Here is a 1,225-nt window from a genome sequence, read left to right as displayed (position 1 = left end):
TACAGCATTGCTTATTATTCTTGAGCGTATATAATTATTTTCATAGCCCAAGAAAATTATTTGCACAAATCTGTATCTATTAAATTTTTAAATATGTCAATAAAATCATTCTTTTAGTGTAGATTTAGCGTTACTTAAATATTGTAGATAATATTAGATGCAATATTACAAATAAATAATTTTTTAAATAAAATTACATAATTAGATATATTTATTATATTATTTATAAAAGGAATGATGTGTTTAAAAAGTCTTTGATAATAAAAACTTGTGAGACAAATTTTAGCATAAATTTATCTAAATTTTGAAAATTGATGTATATTTGTATCATTGATAGATGTATGACGAGGGGGAGAATATTGTGACGGTGACTCTTCAAAAGAATGCTAACATGGTGGAAGAGAAAGGACGATATCTCAGCATCGACAAGTATAATGGTAGCCCTGGGATGGCGCAATGGGGATACGTCGAAACGGAAGGCAACGAGACGCGAGAAGAGTAAGAATAATAAGTTTTAATGATCCTATTGTGGAAAAATACGTAAACAGACAAACGACAAACACTACTCGAAAGTTCTATTTGATAGAATTTTTTGTCATATAGGTACTTGAGTAATGTATAATGAGGACATAATATATAGAAAACATTTTTTAATCTGTCAAAAGGTGTGCTAAATGACGTTTTAAAAGTAAAATAATTTATGATAAAATATATTTTTTGTTAGAAATCAAACAATGCTTGACAATTGATTAAAATGCTTTTAAAAACGCAAATAACTATTACGCAAATAACATTGCAAAAACTAAATATTATTGTTCTGAATAATTCTGAGTAATCAAATGCCGTTTGGATAAGAAGTTATTTGTTTTTGCGATATCACAATTCTTCCTTCGATAACTAACTTGATATTCTTCAATTCGTTGCAATAAATTACAAAAATTTTTTTTACAAACACACACAAATAATATCATAATTTATATATTATTTAATGATCGGAGGAAAAAATTTTTATGACTTGTTCCGATATATAGAAAAGAATATAAAAAAATTATTTATGTATAAAAATAATTAGGAGAGTTAAAAAATAATAATAATAAAACTAATTTTTAATTTGAAAAAATTAAATTTTTATATTATATAATCAAATAATATCGACAAAAAAATATAGGCATAGCATTGTTTTATTTATAATAATTTATCTATTAGAATGCACTGATACTACAAA

At 24.3% G+C, this 1,225-nt stretch overlaps 1 protein-coding gene across 2 annotated transcripts in view; it reads left to right on the top strand.

Moving 5' to 3' along the window:
* LOC108749564 (scavenger receptor class B member 1-like) overlaps positions 1-1,225 on the top strand; it is a 25,704-nt gene that overhangs the window by 18,886 nt on the left and 5,593 nt on the right. For both annotated transcript variants that reach the window (XM_018488342.1, XM_018488346.1), the window contains one exon: positions 338-498. In XM_018488342.1, the coding sequence (XP_018343844.1) occupies positions 338-498 (161 nt within the window). The remainder of the gene's footprint in view (positions 1-337; positions 499-1,225) is intronic.

This window comes from Trachymyrmex septentrionalis, unplaced genomic scaffold (genome assembly GCF_001594115.1).
Source record: "Trachymyrmex septentrionalis isolate Tsep2-gDNA-1 unplaced genomic scaffold, Tsep1.0 scaffold11, whole genome shotgun sequence".
NCBI classification, from domain to species: Eukaryota; Metazoa; Arthropoda; class Insecta; order Hymenoptera; family Formicidae; genus Trachymyrmex; species Trachymyrmex septentrionalis.
This window is presented reverse-complemented; position numbering and strand designations above follow the sequence as displayed.